Raw genomic sequence first — 17,883 nt, 5'->3', positions numbered from 1 at the left:
TGAGGGTTCCCAGATTGGAGAGGGTACAGGCTGGGCTGAGGAACACCCCCCCCCCCCCTCACCAGTGCATGAATTTCATGCACTGGGCCTCTAGTTTTATATAATAAAAGGCTAATATGCAAATTGTCCCCTTGACTGGGAATTCGACTGGGAGTTCAACCAAGGGGCGGAGCTGTCCAGCCAACCACTCGAGGCCTCTACCCCTGGCTGGCCCTACCCCCAATTGGCTCCCCACCACCTTGATCAGGGGTGGGTCCAGCTGGCCAACCTCCTGCATCCCCTCCCCCCTGGCTGGCCTGGCCCAATCACCCCGATCGGAGTGGGCCAGCCAGATTGCACCCATGTATGAATTCGTGCACTGGGCCTTTAGTAAGAACATAAAATTAGAGATGACATACTTTGGGTACAAGATGAAGTGTGTGTTCAGCTGTATCTACCTCTCTCTCTGAAGTAGGAGAGGGAGGGGAGGAGAGGCAAGAAGACAAATGAAGAAATGAGAAGAAGAGGTGAGAGAGAGAGAGAGAGAGAGAGAGATTGGGTCATTCTTAGAATAGGATTAGCAGAACTGAGCAGCCACAGTCCATTATCTACCAGTCCACTGAGAATTTTCTCCTTGATGGACTAGTTATAGTGTATTCAATACTTGTGCCAGGAATAGAATGACCTGTTTCTCTTTCAGAACACCGACTCAGAAAGCAACCACAGTAGGAGGCAATTTCCGTTAATATCTGAGCAACCAGAGGTATATGCACCACTTTCAATTACCTCGGTCTTTCAGGCATTTCGCACATTTGGGGACAAGAGAGATGATGGCATAATAGGAGTCCCTGCCACGACAACCGAAGCACCTACAAGTTGTCTTTTATTTGTTCTTGTCAGGCAAAGCTCCAGATCTACAGTCAAAACATCAATCATGTAGGAAAATTGGCTTTTTCAGCCAAGGGTCAACAAGACCAGATGGAGAGACTGTGGTTTCACAAGGAATGGGCTGAAGGTGAGAGGGTGAGCAGGAGAAGAAAAACAATAAAATGTTCCCTGTGATGAACAGGCTGTGGTCAATTTCCTGTACGTGGACAAATATAAAGGGCTGCACTGTTGTCACTGTTATTTCCATGCATCCCTGGGAGAGGAGGCTTGTTCTGAATCTAGGGGAGGGGACTTAGGGGCATAACAGACCATTGAAGTTTGAGACAGAGGAGAATGGCTGGAAGAGTAAAGCTTGGGTGATACCGAATGAGTGTCCATTATGTAGCAATCAGCTGGCCAAGTGGGCTGGGAGCAGAAAGGTCAAAGGCATTTTCTGTAATAGTGAAGTGGAGCCCGGCAGGCATGGTTGCGCGTTGACCTATGAACCAGGAGGTCACGGTTTGATTCCTAGTCAGGGCTCCGGGCTTAATTCCCAGTGGGGGGCATGCAAGAAGCAGCCCGTTAATGATTATCTCATCATTTATGTTTCTATCTCTCTCCCCTTCTTCCTTCCTCTCTGAAATCAATAATAATATATTAAAAAAATAATAGTGAAGTGGAATTTTCTCATCAAGGGAAAGTTTTATCAGACATCCTCAAAAGAAAGTGATTAATATGAAAGACTCCGTATTGGTGCAGTGTTAGACCACGTGCAACCCAAATGTGCAAGAGGACAGTATTTAATCAAGAGCCCTAACTGAGCACCAAGAGGAACTCCTGAATCAGTGTGATGGAAAACTGTGGACAGGCCCATTAACTGCATGACTGCAGCCCTATAGGATTCAATACTTTGCTGTAATGATAAGAAGATTTTCAAAGGATCCTGAGTCTCTTAAAAGGGCAATGATTGGCCCTGGCCATTGTGGCTCAGTTGGTTGGGCATCATCCTGTGAACTGAAATGTTGCCTGTTCAATTCCAGATCAGGGCACATGTCCGGGGTTGTGGGCTCGATCCCCAGTAGGGGGCATGCAAGAGGCAGCTAATGGATATTTCACTCTCACACTGATATTTCTCTCTCCCTCCTCTCTCTCTAAAAAAAATCAATAAAAGAAAATCTTAGTGCAGTTATTGGCTGTTTACTATGGACACGGTGCACAGATTCATTAAATGTGAGAGGAAGACACCTTTGTGGAGATCTGGACCCAAACCTCCTCTAGACTGGTGAGGGTCGGAACTTAACATGCTTCTGTAGTCCCTCTTGCTCAGTATGCTGCCTGTTTATACTCAATCAAATGCCCATTTCCATAGTCGCTCAGCTGGGTAGCAGGAGACCTAACCTGAAGATGGCTCTGGTGCCTGCCCGGCTTCACGATAGCGCTGGCCTCTTTCCTTCCCTGTGGATGTCATATTTGAGCTCTGTCTTCCTGGCCAGGGCAGAGTTAATGTGCTGTTAATGAGACAGTCTTTAAATATTTGCTAGTATTCACCAGTGAAGCCATCTGGTCCTGGACTTTTGTTTGTTGGGAGGTTTTTGATTACTGTTTCAATCTCCTTACTAGTAATTTTGGCCCTGTCATTTCTTCTTATAATATTTTCTTAGTCCAAAAGCCCATCACCTACTCTCTGATGTACCAGTTTATCTACTCTGTAGTCACATGCTAACGCACTGATTTGATAATTCCACTACCTTGGTCAAGAACTTCTTTTGGCTTCCCACTGTCTTCTAGATACAGTGTAACTTGATGTGTCATCCCATATTTGTGCCCTGCTACTTAGCCATCTTTATCTCTTAACAAATCTTTTCTACGATAGTCATATGGGGCTTCATTCTATCTTCTGTAGAGTGTTACAGGCTGGAAAATGGCCATCCCACAAGTCCTGCCCACAGGCCTGTCCACCTCTGCCCACAGGCCTGGCACAGTCTCATGATCCCAACTCTGAGCAGAGCTTTGAGGGTTGGATGTGGGGTAATTAATGATTTTCTGATGTTCCACTGGGGTCAAGGTAAAGGTAAATTCCAGCTCCCTGCTCCTCTCTCTGAAAGTAAAAAGTCCTGGTTGACCTGTTCTGCAGGCTGATGAGCAGTTCTCCAGGCTCTCTATCTTCAAGACAGAGCTTCTTTTTGACCACTGTGCAGTTAAGAAGGTGTTAGAGCATTGGCCAACTTAATCCTCAGGATTTACCGCTGAGAATATTGGGAGGAAGTGGTAGGTAATGCAAAAGGATGGATTTCATATATATATATATTTTGTGTGACTCTCAAATGAAATAAGAAGCTATGAGTCACGGATGTTCATAAAATTGTGTTTCCAAATATATCTTGCTTTCAGGATAACCGCATGATTCAATAAATAAAATCCAGGAAAGTTTGTTCAAAAGGAGCACAAATAGTAGGGATGTTTTGTTGGATAAATAGTTTGACAAAGTAGAGGTAAGAAGCAAATACCATTTCTCAGGCCATGACTTGGTGATTTTACACACACACACACACACACACACACACACACTTTGGTAATAAAACCCACTATCTTTTCCTCATGTTGCTCTTGACTCCTCCATGTTTTGTACCGTCCCAGTTTAAGGAAACCTGCAATAAATGAGTAAAAGAGAGAAACTGAAGGAAGTGCTTACTCTCAGCTGCAGCTGCATAAAACTGCTGGCCAGAAAGGTGCTTTCTGTCAGGGACCTGGATCAAAGCTCCTGCTTAGCTGCCAGGGAGCCCCATACCTGACCGACTATGAGCTGTCCACTCTGTACTTAGGTAATATGAAGGATAATGGCGGGATTGAGGACTAAGTCAAGTCATAATAAAACACTATTAGAAAATCATTGCTATAAACTGAGTATCTTGAGGGCTTCAGAAGAAGTAGCTGGTCTAGTATTTTATCCTTTAAAACTACGGTCATGCAGGGACCGTTCCAATTAAGCAATTCCCCCGGCTTCTGTCTCTGGTAGCCTGTTCTTTCTTCCCATCTGTGATCTTTGCTCTCCTCTTTTCTGGTGAAACTGCCCTCTTAGCAGGGTCATCCAAGCTCAACGGCCCTGACTTACCAGCAAAGCACTGGCTCTCACTGTTGGGTTAAAGGGCAGAGCACTGAGTTGCAAAACAACGTGATTCAGCGCCCTGCAAAGCAGCACTGGCCCGTTAAGTGGCCTGTGATCATCGCAGTCTCTCCAGCCTCAAGTAAACACGAGTTGAAAAATGATCACACGTGCTAACAATAGCGAGGCAGGCCGCAGGAGCGAGGCGGAACAGCTTCGGTAATTTCTTCAACAGTACTTGAGCACGTGCTTGCTCTGTAATTCCATTTCCCTGAGACCCTCCAGAAGTCTCCCACTTGGGGAATATGCCTGTGTTTTGTCCCTGGAGAGGCAGTGCAGAGGCCGAGGGAGGACACACGGGGAAGGCAGGCGGCAGGCAGGGCTGGTGGCAGTGATAGTAGTCATTGCGATTAATAGACATAATTGTTGGGGAGAGCAAATAGATCTAAATGTCTCCTGTCACACAGCCTGACTGTGGCTCACTCTGTCGGCTATGAGAGCGAGTTATAAGGCCTTGATGGGGTATGGCGGAGACTAAGAGGCAGCCAGAGAAAGGAGTGCCCGCTGCTGGGCTGGACTGAGTGGAGGGAGGGGCTGCTTCATCGTCAGCCTCCCAAGGTCAGGAACATGGCCCTCTGGGGGTTGGATAATCAGCTGGCTTTATATGCCAGTCACAGAGTTTATGTTAATGTCTGTGATTCTAATGATACATTGGTTAATATTATTAATATTTATATTGCATAGTTAACATTTGATTAACAATGACTCCAGGCCATGTTTCTAAATGCTCTCTACCTGTACATTAATGCATTTAATCCTCACAATAGCTCCTTGATGTAGATAATTATTACCCTAATTTTACAGATGTTGCAATGGGAGTACAGAGAGGTCACATGATTTCTTGGCTCTAAGAGGTGGTGCTGGGATGTGATTAAAAAAAAAAAGTCTTGGAAATTCTTGTCAGGGTGAATTTTTCGAAGATTCAGGTTTAGACAGATAAAGGCTCAGTGGTGATGTGTATTTCATGTGGCCATTCTACCGAATTCCCAGAAATTGATGATGAGGAAGACTCTGCTGGGTGCTAAGAGGGGTGGAGAGGAATCATGGGGATTTATAAAGAGGATTGGTCAGCGTCCCATGTCGGTGAATTTATACATCTGTTCAGAATGTCCTGTGGTTCTCAGGTGGCTTGGCCCAAATTCTATAACAACTCTTTGTCCCATGTTCTGAAACTGTCCAGTGCAATATTGTACCTACTTATCTATATAGGACCACTTACATTTAATTAAACTTAAAAATGAAAATTCAATTCCTCAGGTAGACAAACCGCATCTCAAGTGCTCAGTTGCCACATGTGGCTTGTGGCCACCACACTGGTCAGTGCAGCAGAGAGCATCCGTCCCTGCAGAAAGCTCTGGGCAGAGCTGCTTCACAAAGCCACTTGACTTAAACTGCCCAAAGAGGTCAACGCAATCTGTGTTCCTTGCCTTCTTTTCTTGCTCCATTTCACATGTGAGGTTTGGGAACAACTTCTGGCTCCATTAAGCATTTAACGAAAGCCATTACCCAGAAAATGCACCTATGCAATTATACTCAGAAATTTGCATACAACTTTGGTGGGATCATGAGCCCTCCGTGTGACAGTTGCCCACTGGTGCATAGCAAATTACCTCAAAACCCAGTGGCTCAAGCAACAGAGATTTATTATCTCGTACAGTTTCGTGGTTCAGGAATTCAGGAGGAGGTTAGCTTAGTGATTTTGGCTTGGGGCTCTCATTAGATTGCAGTAGGGTTGTCAGATTTAGCAAATAAAATACAAGATGCTCAGTTAAATTTAAATTTTAGATAAACCATAAATAATTCTTTAAGTAGGTCCCATGCAATAATCGGGACATACTTTTACTAAAAAAAAAAAATATTGTTTACCTGAAATTCAGATTTAACTGGGCAATCTGTATTTTATTTCATCATTCCCGCCATGTGTCAGCTGAGGCTTCAATCATCTGAAGACTTTCACTGGGGCTCATGGATTTATTCCCAAGATGGAGCATTAAAATGTCTAGGAAGCTGGCCCTGGGTGTTGGCAGGAGGTGTCCATCCTTTGCTCTGGAACTCTTTCTGGGCTGCTAGGGGGTCCTCATGACATGGCAGCTGGCTTCCCCCAAAGCGAGTGACTCCGGAGAGTGCAACGCCATTGATGGCCTTGCCTCGGAAGTCACACTTTGTCATTTCTGAAATATTGCATTGATTGCACAGGCCATTTTTATTTTTCTACTCATTGTGTGAGGAGACCACTTGGACCCCAGGAAGCAAGGATCATGCTGCCTTGGAAGCTGGCTCCTGCCTCTAGAATTGAGACACAGATTTCATAGAATAAGCTCCATGAGGGTAGAATTTTTAAATATGTTTTCTTCATAGTTGTAGCCCCAGTGGTGACAAAAATGCCTTACACATTGTAAGCACTCAATAAATATTAGCTAACTGATTGAATAACTGAACTCTGGCCTAAAATCTCTGACCTAGAAGATTCCTTCGGTCCTTAGAAAGTTTTACAGGAACAAAAGATGCCTCCTCAAAGAATCTGAGGATGAAGAGATTAGAATGGAAGGAACAGGAGTGTGTAAAGGGATATTTTAACTGGATAATGTTGCTGATAAATAATCAGGATGGTGGTGGTGTTAAATGAGTACCAGGCTCTGTGTTAGAAACTTCTTTGTATGTACACCACTTCATGTATGTAACCTCTCAGGTAGGCACTGTGAAAAAGAGTAGAGAGTTATGATTCAGATGCTCTCAGAAGGTTAACACACACACACACACACACACACACACACACACACACACACACACACGTGCATACACACACACAATTTAAGGGGAGGAATGCTCTGGGATAAAAATGGAGAGGAGACCACGAGATTTAACATCATGTCAGAAAGGGTCTTTTGTAGAAATGTACCCGTCATAGTCCTGACACATAAATTATTACCCGAGAAAGAACAGACAGGTTAGAGTTTACTGTCAAATTGGTTATCAGAAAGAGAAGAGTGTGGGTAGGAATTCACAGCTGGCTAAGACAGAAGAGAAAAGGGTTGTGTGTGGAAATAGCAGTGGCCCTCTTCTTAATGGCCATAGAATGGTTTCCAGTTCTGTCGTGTTTTGGTATCTGCTGGGATTTGAGTTTTCCAAGAGAGAGGGCTAACCTGTGGCAAAGCTGTGTGGCTTTTGTGAATTTGTGGGAGTGGCTTTTCCCTCATGGAAGCCACCAGAGAGATCCCGGCGGGCGAGGACTACACCGCTTTCAGACCCCACCCAGGCACCGGGCCTTTCCTTAGGATGCTGCAGGCCTGTGAGTTACCAGGAGGGAGACAGCAGTCAGTTATGGGAACAGCAGTTTATTTCCTGATGGTTTATGGAAGGATGTTCATCTCTTTACACCTTCTCAGGAGGGTCTGCAAGGTAGCCTCGGCTGCTCTCTGGACACTGATACAGGGGTCTTGCCGAAGTGCTTGGAGCCCTGAAATGGAGAGAATAGCAGAATCTGGTGGGGAAGGAAAGTCAAGGCCCAGGATGTGCGGCACTGTGGGCCCCCCACGGAGGGTCAGCCATAGGTGGGCTCCAGCTCCCAAGCTCTCAGTTTACCCTGAAAGGTAGGATTTAGAGCCACAAGCTGAGAATGTGTTTTAACACTGAAATGAGGTAAGAGAAGATCCTGACCTTATGATCAATAGACAACTGGAAAAGTGTTGGCTAGGATGCCTGGAAAGGGTGGAACTGGGCTTGGCTTATACCCCAGAGATATTCCAGCATCCAGGGAGCATCCGAGACAACAATGGGGCACATGGGGCACTAGGGTTTTCAGTTTCTGGGCTGGCATGAAACTTGGAGCAGCATTTGTTTCTCTCTCTCTGAGAATACAATACCCTGGGCAGAAACTGGGGCTGGTACTCACGTGTGATCAGTTGTTCTTTGTCTAATAACTCCACATATTGGTTGGTCAGATTGAGAACAATGGCATCTACAATCAACAGGAGAAAAAGATGCTGATTTCATTGTAGAGGAAGAGGCCATGTGAAGGGTCAGGTTAGACTCTGCACCTGGTCAGAGGTTAAATGGTCTGGCTAGTGAATGAGCAAACTATACAGCACTCCACGCACCCCCTAGGACGATGCAAGGATCATGACTATTGGGTCTGGAGTGTCGTGTCTGGAGGTGGTCACACACTCAATGTGCATTTGAGAAAGCTCGTACTGTGTCCTCCCCGGGGCTGTGCCAGTGGTTGTCAGGGTTTCAAATGTGTATAAGACATGGTCCCTGTCTTCAAAAAGTTTACAGTATAGTTGGGGGATCATATACAGGATCCAATAAAGAATCCTTACTCTTCACAGTGGCCAAGCTAGTGGGTCTGTTCACTGTGGGCTTGATCACTTGGAACAGACTTCATGATAAGACTTAGAATTATATGATAGAAGGGTTCTCAGAGATTCACCTACATCCTCTTTTATTTTATAGACCAGACAAAGAGGCAACACAGAGAAGTTAAGTGAATTGTCCAGAGTCACACAGCAGAGCCAAGGTCTGCTGGCCCCACAACAACACACTTTGCACTCACATCCAGCTGCTGCTAAAGCTCTCAGCTTGACTAAGCTTAGGTGTGTTATGGTTTATGTTAAGAAGTGATGCAAAGGAAAACATTTAGGCAGGGGCAGCAGGCTTGAAGCAAATTCTTGGGAAAGAGAAGGTGCAATGACTTGGAACCAAAAGAAGCACGAAGGGCCCAGTATGCAGAGTGAGTGTTGGAAAGTCAGGAGATGTAAGTTTTCATTCCCCAAAGAGAACAGGTTCCTTTGAAGGGAGAAGTTGCAAAACATAACATTTTTTTTTTCTTTTCTCCCTCCCTCCTTCCCTTCCTCCCTCCCCCCTCGCCCCTCTCTTCCTTCCTTCCTTTCCTTTTCTTTCTTCCTCCTCTCATTCTTTATTGTCATACTCATTTTTACCAGTTTTCAAGTTGGAGTAAACTTGCAGTCAAAGCGCAACTAGGTGCAAAGAGCAGACATACCTGAGGGGGAACATGGAGGTGCCCTCACCTGTGAGTTTGATGGCTGTACTCCTGATCATCTCCCAGTTGCTGTTGAAGAAGGTGAATGAGTGTGTGTGGAGGATCCACAGGATTTCCTGATTTTTCTTGGCCTAGAAGAGGTATGTATTGCAAAGTGGGCAACCAGAAAGAGATCTTTTTCTCAAAATCAGCATCTGAGAGGTCATAAGAAGGAAAAATATAAAGGCCAGCGAAACTCACACAGCCATTACTTATTCTATTGGAAGATGTCTTATGGCTATTCCAACCTAAATTTAACCGGAAAGGCACAGGCGTGTTGCAGGAATCTAGAACAGATTCCAGCCAGGACTTGGGAAATATGGCAGAATACCAAGAATCACTGCTGTCTTTCCAAGACAGTGCTGCGTCTGGCCAGAGATCCCTTGCCCTGTTTGTTTGTCTTTCTGGGATTTGCTGGGACTCTTGCCTGTGATTTTTCCAGGCAACATTGACTGCGCACTCACCAGTTTCACACAGAATTGCCTATAGAAATCCCTGGCTCTTGGTGGATCCTGACTGTCAAGGAGACGGTCTAATACCCCATAGAGTTCCTGGAGGCCCAGAAAAGGAATGGAGACCACCAGGACATCACGGCAAGCCTGAAAGACAGAGTTCTCTGCATCATAGTCCATAGTGCTGGACCCCCTTCCAGAAGGAAGAAATGTCTACTAGTGTTGGGCAAGGAGCAGTAGAAGTCAGTGACGTGAAGGGCTTCCTAGTCGGGGTTGGCACCTTCCCGGTTTCAAGGATGGAAGAGCAAGCTTGGGAAGAGGTGGCACGAGAGAAGCCAGGGTTGGAGAGTGCAGTTGCGAGTGGGGACTTCAGTTGCAGTTGCGAGTGGGGACTTCAGTTCTGACTCCAGCCCAGCCACTGGGAGTCCGGGCACTTTCGGCTGCAGGAGAGGAGAAGGTGCAGGGGTCTGTGCGGGGGCCACTTACAGCTCCAACCTTGGGATTGGGGTCCCAGAGGTGGAGAAGGAATGAAATCATGCTCTTTTTAATTTCTTCCGCAAAAAAAATCTTCCACCTTCTTCCTGTTAGGGATGCCAGATTCTCAAATAAGACAATGGCAGTCAGTCTCACATCGTCCTGCTCCTGTGGCGACAGATGCATGTCATCGGTGAGCCCCCTTTCCGGCCATTTCCGGCCAGCTCCCCCTCCTCACCCCGACCCTGCCTGGCCCCATTTCACAAAGGAAGGCTGGAACCCATGCATGGGCACCAACCGGTCACAGCCCCCAGATGTTCCCTTCCCAGCAGCTCACTAACCCACATGACCAAAGTTTAAATGACTCTGGGTCAAGGGTTTCAGGGACACCACAGAACCGGAGACTTGGTTGCTGCCCCTGAGTGACTGATGAGGAAATGTGACCACAGGAATGAGAAGCAGGGAGCAGAAGGCCAGGGAGAGTTCCTGTTTATTTTGTATTTACACAAATCAGTCTGATTGCATCAGGAGCCTAGGGTTATGGCGCCTCTACTCTAAAGTGCCCAAGGCCCAGGACCCTTCTCTAAGTTCCCAAATACTTTTTTTTTTTAAAAAAATATATATTTTTATTGACTTCAGAGAGGAAGGGAGAGGGAGAGAGATAGAAACAGTAATGATGAGGGACAGTCATTGATTGGCTGCCTCCTGCACGCCCCACACTGGGGATCGAACCCGAAACCTGGGCATATGCCCCGACCAGGAATCAAACTGGTGACCTCCAGGTTCATAGGTCCACACTCAATCACTGAGCCCCGCCGGCCGGGTGTAAATACTTTCTAATGGAATTACAGGCAGCTTAGAAATTTGGGCTTTGGGTCTCAGAGAGAGAGAGGACAAACAAAGAAGTGCTTAGCTCTATTCTTGTATATGTGAAATTCTGGAACTTCTTTGCTTATTGTCCTGAATGGTAGGCGATGCTTTTTTAACTATCAAAGGGTATAGTGATGGAGAAAGATGCCTTCTAGTACCTCAGGTATTTTGCCGATATGGTTCAGAGTTCTAACAAACCTGGAGGAATTTTCCGGAGTGCTTTTCTCCCAACCCCAGGTCTAGAAAATTAGATTAAAATACCCATGTGGGGGCAGAGGAATGAAAGAAAAAGTCGTCCTGAGTAGTAGAATAATATTTAGATTAGCAATAAACAAGGGCCAACAAAAAGCATTCCCATGAATACGAAAAAGAAAGAGAAGGTAGAGGAGTTAATTCTGAAGGCAAATTAAATGCATAAGTGGACACACAAACAAAATGCCATGAAAAAGGAAGTCAATAAGGATCGTTCAGAAAACTTAATGCTGGTCTGTGTGAAAGGGCCGGCAGAGTTAAATGAATGCATGAGATGTGACCTTGTGTAATAAAATGTTCTTTAAATGTCCTAGGAATGTGGTCAGGATATATTTTCAAAAGGTATTTTTTTAAAAAAGAAAGAAGAGTAATTAATAACAGAGTGCCCAAAAAGTAGAGAGATATTTACTTAAATAAGTCTTCTGAGTTTTCCAAAATTGATGACCTCATGATAGGTTAAGGAAGGATCAGCTAATTGGGTGCTGAGAGAGACGTTAGAGTTTAATGTCCTTGTTCTGAATGGAGAAGATGAGTCACAGAGAGTAAGGTGATTGCTCAGGGTGACAGTGTGGGAAATAGCAGCAAGCTGGGCCTGGAGCTGGGACCGCAGCCTTATTTTCTCTTCTACCATTTCATCAGAGTGTCTCCATGTTCTGCAAAGTCCTGGAAAATACTTAAATATTGAAAAAAAAATGTGTGTGGGGGGACGGATTTGGAGATCACAAAATTGTATGTTTAATCTGTAGAAACTATAGGGGCAAAGTATCATAAAGTATAGCTAAATACTTTTGCAGAAAGAGAGCATTACTGGAGAATAAATTGCATGTCATTGCTATGACCCAAGTTTTATCAAACTTTTATGCAAATGCGATGGAATTGATCCGTATTAGAAATGAGAAAGGTCTAACTTAACCAGTAAGATTTTCGATTGTTTTTCTTCTGCAAGAAGATGGAAAAAGATGACCTCGATCGCTAATGTCGCAGGTGAATGTGCCACTATTGGAGGCTCAGATCCAAGAGAAGTATGATCACCGGGTTAACAACCACCCCGGGAAACCTAACAAACAGATGGGGCTCCGCAGGGGGGAGTTCAGCCCTTTTTGTTAAAGATCGTCATCAACTGTCTGTGTAATGGAAAAAGAGGACACATTTGTTATTTTACAGAAGACACTGACCTGAGTGGGAGCCAAGTAAACATTTTTGAGAACCAGATGGGAATTAAGAGTAATCCTGACACATTGGAGAAAATAGTAGGAAATGAGCAGAAAGCTCCTTTCAAAGGTCAGGTTGAGGCTAGCAGGTAAGTAAACAAGGGACACTGACAAATACGAAACTGGAGAATTACTGACTGTGGGCATATATTTCAGGCTAAAACCTGGAGGTCTGTACAGTTAATAAATTGCCCAAGAGTCACAAAGAAAGGGCAAGATTAAAAAAAAGGAGTGAATGACTAGGAAAAGAGGAGAACTGAGGTACTTTTTCTTTAGATAACATTTGATATTTCTCTGGCCTCACTGAGAAGTACAACACAGTCACTGGCTCGTAAAATACTGCAGAAGCTGGAAAATTAGGTTAAGATGAATAATGAAGGAAACAAAGACTTTCCAGTCTGGAGACTGGACGTACATAGGTAATTGAATAAAGCCTTAATGTTTCAGAAGGAGGCAACTAGCAGTCTTCCATCTCCTCTGACAACACAACATGGAAAAAACAGGTTTAGATCACAAAAATATCAATTTAAGTTAGATGTGGAATAGATTTTTACACTGATGACAGTGAATACACCAAAAACAAATCATAAAATCAAATTTCCCAGAAGTTATAAAGGAAAATGACCTTCCCCTGCCCAGGATGGCTGCCTGGTGTTTTTCTGAGATTCGGGTTATAAGATCAGGGGGTTGACAAACTTTGCCCTAAAAGGCCAGACAGTAAATCATTTGGACTTTGTGGGGCATCTGGTTTCTGTAGCAACTAATCAACTCTGCAAATGAAGTGGGAAAGCCGCCACGGACATTATGCAACCAGGGAGCGTGCTCCACACAGCCAGTGTGGCTGTGTTCCAGTGAAACCCAATTCACAAAAAGATGCTCTGGGCCGGATTTGGCCCAAAGAGCTGGTTCCTACCGACTCCTGGATGAAATGAACCACTTAAGCGTTTTGAGTCTCTGACTTTTGGATGTGGAAAAGATAGTGTTGGAGGCGACAACATCTTACGGGGTCCTAGTCCGGTACTGAGAGTTGTCATAACTTGCATTCCCCCACAAGCACACTTTGAGATGAGGATTTAGACGTAATTGATTTAGGAGGTGAGCCCAGGAAGCATGATGGGGAGTGGGAATGAGATAGGGAAGAGACAAAAGTTACAACAGGGAATATTAATGAGTGTGTTACCCTTGTGAGGAGGTGGAGCTCAATCCTGAGGGGCGAGGAAGCTGGGGAGTTTTTCTACAAACTCCTGTTTCTTATCATTTGAGGGTCCTTTCCTAATGTCCAGCCCACCCTGCTCAGACCAATTATGATTCCCGGGCCAGAGAGTCTCCTCACACAGAGGGACACAGGAAGCTAACAGCTTGCAGAGGAATCGTTCAGGTGACCTCTGTGCAGGTGACCTCTGGGGCAAATGACCTCTGGGCAGGCCAAGGAATATGGATGGGACACCAACATTGTCTGCTACAAGCACTACCTGAACCTCTTTGTGTTCACTCACTTCTTCTGGGGAGGGAAGATTCCTGAACAGGCTCACTTACGTCTTCAAAGAAGGTTCTTGTTTGCAGCACTATTTCTTTGAAGTAGAAGCTCACGTCTCGGTCTGTGAGCAGCTCCAGGATCTTCCTTAGAGCCTTCAAGCTCTCACAGACAACTTCGGTGCGGGCCAGGTGGTACAGACCTCTGATGACAGATTCTAACATTAGCTGCTTATGCTTCCGCACCTATTTTGAAACAGAGTTGCTCAATCTCAAAAACTGTTGTATGTGTGTCTGGAATAGGGTAGGAAACCCCAGACAAGGGGACTGAACGTTTGTTAGGGTCGCAGGTACTTGCAACTCAAGAACTACAACTTTAGCAATTTATTGGGATTTGCCCTTAATTTCTTGCAACCAGAAGTGGGTTTGTAAATAAGCATTTCAAACTCTACTTCAATAAAGTGTCACCACCCCCCAACCCTCCTGATACCTTTTGAGGGGCTCCAGCAGCTGTATTACCGAGTCCTCGGATGGCCATTTGCCTCAAAGTGGCATTGGAGTCCCAGGCACTCTGATCCATCAAGATCAGCACGTCACGGAGATTCCAGTGCCTCCAAAGGATCGGCTCCTTCATGAGCTGAAATCAACACACTCTTCCCCTTTAGTGAAGGGAGTGGCTTCCCTTCAGGAGAGTGGCAAAGGCACCAGAACTACAGTTGAAGAGGAGGCCCAGCTGCTCGTGGAGCAGAGGAGGAAGGGCCCTCGGTGAACAAGCAAGTCTGGCAGAAGCTAAGCTCTAGATGTGAGCAGCCACAAGTCAAGGTTACATGGTGATGAGAACAGAATACCCAGTTAAGAAGATGCTTCTAATTAAACTAAATGGGAAAACTGGGCAGGGAAAACAGGGGTTACTGACAATGACAAGTCTGGACCAGCCGGGACTGCCTTTATCCTAGAGTCTGGGGGGCAGTAATATGCCTTTTTGTTTTGTCCCTCTCGTATTTATTCTCCACCCTCCTCTGTCCTGCGAGGTTGGCCTTTGAAGACCAGAGGGAAGGAAGAGGGTGAGGGTGGGCTCTGTGTTTTTCTCACTCGCTGCTCAGGTACCATGTCTCTGGAAGTGGCTGGATCCCTCCACTACCAAAGGACCCCTTGCAGGTCCCTGAGAGAAATACCGCAGGGGCCCCGCAAGCCTGCTGTGAGGGCTGCTGGCCTTGCCTCAGAGAAGAACGCTGTGCCGGTTATGCGGTAGTTCTCCGAGGAGGAGGTGAGCGATGGGAGGAGCTGCTCCATGATGTCCACTGTGACTCCCTGGTGCCACACGGCCATGCTCCTAGAAAACACAAGCTTCCAGTTGTAGCAGAGGCTTGTTTATTGCTAAACAATGGAGGAAATTTTAGTCTATTTCTCTACCAGGAAAATAAGTCCTCTAAGAAGGCATGTTCAAGGAAAGAGATGGCATACCAAGAGCCCAATGTAAACGCAACGTGCCTAGAACTGTTCAGTGTATCGCTGTTTTTTTGAGGGGGTGGTAAGTTCTGGGGTGATCCTACCACCTCTTCCCAACCCCCTTTGCTCCTTCTTCCTTATTTCTTCTCCTTGACTGTATACAAGCCCTGGGTGGGTCAACTGCTCTCAGTGAAGCTGCCCATTCTGAGTTTTCTCCTTTGTATCCAGTTCTCGGACATCGGCAGGTTACCTGGCCAGTGCACACACTCCCAAGTGGTGGGTGCTGGGACCGTGGAGCAGCGTCCATAAGTTGTCCCCTTCGTCAGACTCCTTGGCCAGGCCTTCTCTCATGGCTTGGACTTGCACGCACTTCAGAGTTGTGGTTGAGAGCCTGGGTGGGGTGGTGGGGCAGTTGGCATCACAAGAGTAAGTCAACCCCATACAGCACACTGAGATGTCCCAGGTTCACTCTTCCTCTTTCCCACAATGCTCCCTCACTCCTGCATTAATGGATATTGTGCCAGGGAAACACTGGTCAGGGCAGCCTGACCTCACACTTTAGTTTTGGGATCAAAGGGAACATCCAGATGATTTGAGCTGGTAAATAATGCCACACAATCTCGCCAACCTCTCATGAGAAAATGAAGCCCTAAAGGATGGAAACTGAAAAAAGATCATAGTTCACTGATTCTGAAACAGCAGTGCAGAAGTCAGGTTGCATCTCGCAATGGCTAGTGTGTGACCATTGTTGCCCAGTGGTTGTCGACCTATGAACCAGGAGGTCATGGTTCAATTCTAGGTCAGGGCACATGCCCAGTTGTGGACTCGATCCCCAATAGGGGGTGTGCAGGAGGCAGCCAATCAATGATTCTCCCTCTCCCTCTCCCTCTCTGAAATCAATAAAAAAAATATTTTTTTTATAGAAAGGTCTCAACTAAAGGAAACAGAGTAGGCCATCTGGGAAGAAGACAGCTGCTCATTCATTCTGTGACTGCTCTGGGCAATTCCACTGGGTATGGGCTCAGGGAAGATTTGCTCCACGGCTTAGGGATGGTAGAGCCCTGTATCTTCATGGGTAGTTGAGGCTGTGCCAGAAGGCACTGGCCTTGACTTCTGCAGTCCTGGTTCTGCAACCTGCGATCAGGACAGCTCTAGAAGGCCCTCCCTGCCTGGCCACTTACCGGCAGGGGTCCGCGACCTGCTGCCGCTCCCCTTGCTGCATCACCCGCCGCCTGTGGGAGCTCATGGGAGAAGTGGGCATCTTCTGACCCAGGGTGCAGCTGACCAGCTTCAGGAGGAGAGTGAACAGCTGTGGGTACAAGCTGGTCACAGGGGTGCCTACGGATACCACTTCCTGGATAGCACAGGCCACCTGAGGGGAGAAAGGACCCCTGGTCAGACAGGCTCCTTTCTCCCAAGGACACTCTCTCACTGGGCTGATCGGCAAGTTTGTTTTCTCCCCAAATAACTGCCTCCCAGGCTGACCACGCTCATGGTAAAAACACACAGAAAAGGAAGGCTTGGGTCCTCACTGGTTTAACTCAATGGATAGAGCGTCAGCCTGCGGACTGAAGAGTCCCAGGTTCAATTCAGGTCAAGGGCACATGTCCAGGTTGCAGCCTCGATCCCCAGTAGGGGGCGTGCAGGAGGCAGCCGATCAATGATTCTCTCTCATCATTGATGTTTCTCTCTCTCTTTCCCTCTCCCTTCCTCTCTGAAATCAATAAAAAAATGTATAATTTTTTTTTTTTTTAAAGAAAAGGAAGGCTTGGTCTGAAAACTTCTCAGCTCAGACTGTTTCTCTCTCTGGGCTGCCATGCTGGGCGGCTCCGCGTGGCAGGTGAAATGACAGATGCTCCAGCAGCGGGGTCTTTCAAAAAAGAGGGGTTCTTCAGGTCTCCTGAAGACAAATTCGGAAATCCGGAGACACAGCTTCTCTGTGGGCTGCTGAGAAACTTGCTTCTGAAAATGGTGGCCACAGACAAAATTACTGCCACATTGGTCTGTTATAAACCGGAGTTAATTTAAAACCAGGGCAGGGGAGGAGAAGTGTGACAAACACTACATCATCGAGTTCCAGGTGGGTCAGGCACGTGGTGGGCGGGCGGTCCCACTCACTGAGATGGCGTCCATGCCCGCCAGGTCGTCCTCTAACCCGCTGTCCAGTTTGACCGTCAAGGCTCGCAGGAGCTTGCTGCTGGAGGCGGGGTGCTCAGCCAGGGCCTTCCACAGCGTCTTCGTGTCCCTAGGGCAGCAGGGCAGCAAGCGGAGAAGGCACGGCTCCGTGGAGTAGGAGCGTGTCCAACGAACTCACTCTAAAACCACGTTATGTCTAGCCAGCATTTCGAGGCAGAGGGACATGTCAGCATGCCTGGGGCAATAAGGCTGTTATTTAACAATCCCGCATTCTGGCCTTGGGTTACTGAGGTTTGTTAATGTCCACCAAGACAGAAGCCTCTCAAACAGGTGAATTCTGGGCAACCAAAAAGAGGAGAAATATTCACCTTCTAATATTCACTTATTCCTATGGTGTATTTAAGAAAAAAACCTCATCATTGTTCAATGAGTGTATACACACACACACACACACACACACACACACACACAGATGTGTATATATATATATATATATATATATATATATATATATATATA

At 46.3% G+C, this 17,883-nt stretch overlaps 1 protein-coding gene across 5 annotated transcripts in view; it reads right to left on the bottom strand.

Moving 5' to 3' along the window:
- Window positions 1-7,324: 7,324 nt before the first annotated feature.
- The window catches only part of MROH2B (maestro heat like repeat family member 2B), a 49,838-nt gene continuing 39,279 nt past the window's right edge, over window positions 7,325-17,883 (bottom strand). For 2 of the 5 annotated variants that reach the window (XM_008155617.3, XM_028131279.2), the window contains exons 32-42: window positions 17,347-17,473; window positions 16,410-16,600; window positions 15,479-15,619; window positions 14,998-15,112; window positions 14,270-14,416; window positions 13,843-14,025; window positions 9,986-10,141; window positions 9,512-9,646; window positions 9,037-9,139; window positions 7,902-7,967; window positions 7,325-7,466 (exon numbers count right to left, since the gene is read on the bottom strand). In XM_008155617.3, the coding sequence (XP_008153839.2) occupies window positions 7,360-7,466; window positions 7,902-7,967; window positions 9,037-9,139; window positions 9,512-9,646; window positions 9,986-10,141; window positions 13,843-14,025; window positions 14,270-14,416; window positions 14,998-15,112; window positions 15,479-15,619; window positions 16,410-16,600; window positions 17,347-17,473 (1,471 nt within the window). In that variant the 3' untranslated portion in view covers window positions 7,325-7,359. Of the gene's footprint in view, window positions 7,467-7,901; window positions 7,968-9,036; window positions 9,140-9,511; window positions 9,647-9,985; window positions 10,142-13,802; window positions 14,026-14,269; window positions 14,417-14,997; window positions 15,113-15,478; window positions 15,620-16,409; window positions 16,601-17,346; window positions 17,474-17,883 lie in introns of those variants that run through there. The other 3 variants (XM_028131280.2, XM_028131282.2, XM_028131283.2) reach the window with 3 other exon arrangements.

Source organism: Eptesicus fuscus, chromosome 4 (genome assembly GCF_027574615.1).
Source record: "Eptesicus fuscus isolate TK198812 chromosome 4, DD_ASM_mEF_20220401, whole genome shotgun sequence".
NCBI classification, from domain to species: Eukaryota; Metazoa; Chordata; class Mammalia; order Chiroptera; family Vespertilionidae; genus Eptesicus; species Eptesicus fuscus.
The sequence above is the reverse complement of the archived record's forward strand: the minus strand, read 5'-3'. Positions and strand labels throughout refer to the sequence as shown.